The 2,080-nt window shown below is 44.6% G+C and overlaps 1 protein-coding gene across 1 annotated transcript in view; it reads right to left on the reverse strand.

Moving 5' to 3' along the window:
- Positions 1-2,080, reverse strand: part of LOC119586243 — a gene marked incomplete in the record, with an annotated part of 139,392 nt that overhangs the window by 16,563 nt on the left and 120,749 nt on the right. The window contains 1 exon segment of the mRNA XM_037934947.1: positions 2,034-2,080. Within this exon segment, the coding sequence (XP_037790875.1) occupies positions 2,034-2,080 (47 nt within the window).

Consider the following 2,080-nt stretch of genomic DNA (forward strand, 5'->3'; position numbering starts at 1 on the left):
CCATGTCTGGCTCGAGAGATGGCGGATCTGTGCTTGTGCTCACAGATGGCTCATCCGACATGTTGGAAGCTGCAGACACAGGTGGTTGGTTAGACATGGTGGATGATGACGACTGGACAGATACAGTGGGGGTGAGACTAAATGATGGTTGGTTAGACAATGTGGGCTTTGTAGTCAGAGGTGCTTGGTTAGACAATGTTACTGTCAAAGGTAACTCTTCAGTCACAAAAGGATTTGAAGTCAAAGATGGTTGGTTAGGCACTGCGGTAGTAACAGGCAACTGGTCAGACATTGAAGTATTCACAAGTGGCTGGTCAGGCATTGTAGTAGCCACAGGTGGCTGGTCAGACATTGTAGTAACCACAGGAGGCTGGTCAGACACTGTAGTAGCCACAGGTGGCTGGTCAGACACTGTAGTAGCCACAGGTGGCTGGTCAGACACTGTAGTAGCCACAGGTGGCTGGTCAGACACTGTGGTAGTCACAGTTAGCTGGTCAGATACTGTAGAAGTCACAGGTTTCTGGTTTAACACTCCAGTAGTCACTGATGTTTGCACAGGTAATGTCGTAGTCACTGGTAGTTGGTTAGGCATTGTAGTAACCACAGATGGTAGGTCAGTCACAGTTGGTTGATTAGATATTTCGGTTGCGGCCAAAGATACCTCCTCAGGTAAGGTACTTGTCATCGGTGATTGGTTTGGTCCTGCAGTTTTTGTCACAGAAGATTGATTAGTAACTGCAGCTGTTGTCAGAGTTGACTGGTTAGGCCCTGTAGCTGTGGTCAAAGGTGTAGTTATGGGTAACTTGTTAAATACTGTAGTTATCAAAGGTGGTTGGTTAGGCACTGTATTGGTTGTCAAAACTTGATTAAGTCTCACAGTGGTTATCAAAGATGGCTGGTTAGGTAATGTAGTTGTTGTCATAGAAGACTGATTAGATGTTTTAGCATTTGCAGACAAAGATGGGGGGGCAGTCAGGTTGAAAGTTGTATTTAATGTTTGTTGGTTAAGCACAGTAGACGGTACAGAATCCGAAGTCGTATCTGACCGGTCTGAAAAGGGTCTTATCAAAGAAGGATCACTTGTGGGAGAAGTCATATTCACAGAAACCTCGTCAGGACTCGTTGCATTTGTGACAGTAACATTAGACTGAGTCGTGGTCTTTGTTGTGTTGTCTGAGGAGGACCTGGTTTCTGAACCCATCCTCAACTGAGGTACAAATCTAGTCGATTCTGTCAGGGACGATGAAGTTGTGGTTGAAAGAAGAGGCGATGGAGTAGTGACAACAGGCTGTTTGGTTGGTGACAGTGAGGGAGTGACTGTGACCACAGATGGTTGGGAGACTGGTGTACTGACAGTGACTGTGTCTACTGCTTGGGAAGCACCAACGGTGGGAACTGAATTGGGGAATGGACTAGAGGAAGAGGTGGCACTGTGAGTGTTAGTGAACATATAAGAATTCGAAAACACAGATGAAGTTGACATTACAGGCAACGAGTCGTGAGTTGTAATGGCTGGGAGGCTTGTGTTTTCTGCACCTTCAACAGATTCATTTGCCACAGCAACAGGAGACGTTGCTGCTTCCACCATGACAGTTGGTGAAGTGGCTGTTTAAAGTGTATTAACATTTAGAGATCACAGTATGAAACCAGGACGATTAACACCTCAGTTTGTCACATATTTACCTAGACAAGTTTGTGTTTACTCAGAACAGTGAGCCAACACCTGCTACCTGCTATCAAAAATCAATGAAATACTTAAACATATGTGAAGTGTTGTTAACTTCTTCAGGAAAAAAATGTCAAACACTAACGAAATGGTCAGTCTTTGTGAGCTACCCATCACCAGAAGTAGTCATTTGCAACAAGATTTCCCAAGTCCCATTCTAAAATCCCTCTAGAAGTTAAAATTGGTGCAATATTTGCCAAATGGCTGCATAAAAGTCTGTGGAGTGCAACTTCGGAGTTGAGAACCATGACCTTCATTAAAATTCTACCCTGAAACCAAAAAGAACTAATAAGTAATGTCAACATACCCGCCAGGCTGAGTGTGGGCTTCCTCGTGGTCTCTGCTTCTTTTGTG

The sequence above is a fragment of the Penaeus monodon genome, chromosome 21 (genome assembly GCF_015228065.2).
Source record: "Penaeus monodon isolate SGIC_2016 chromosome 21, NSTDA_Pmon_1, whole genome shotgun sequence".
NCBI classification, from domain to species: Eukaryota; Metazoa; Arthropoda; class Malacostraca; order Decapoda; family Penaeidae; genus Penaeus; species Penaeus monodon.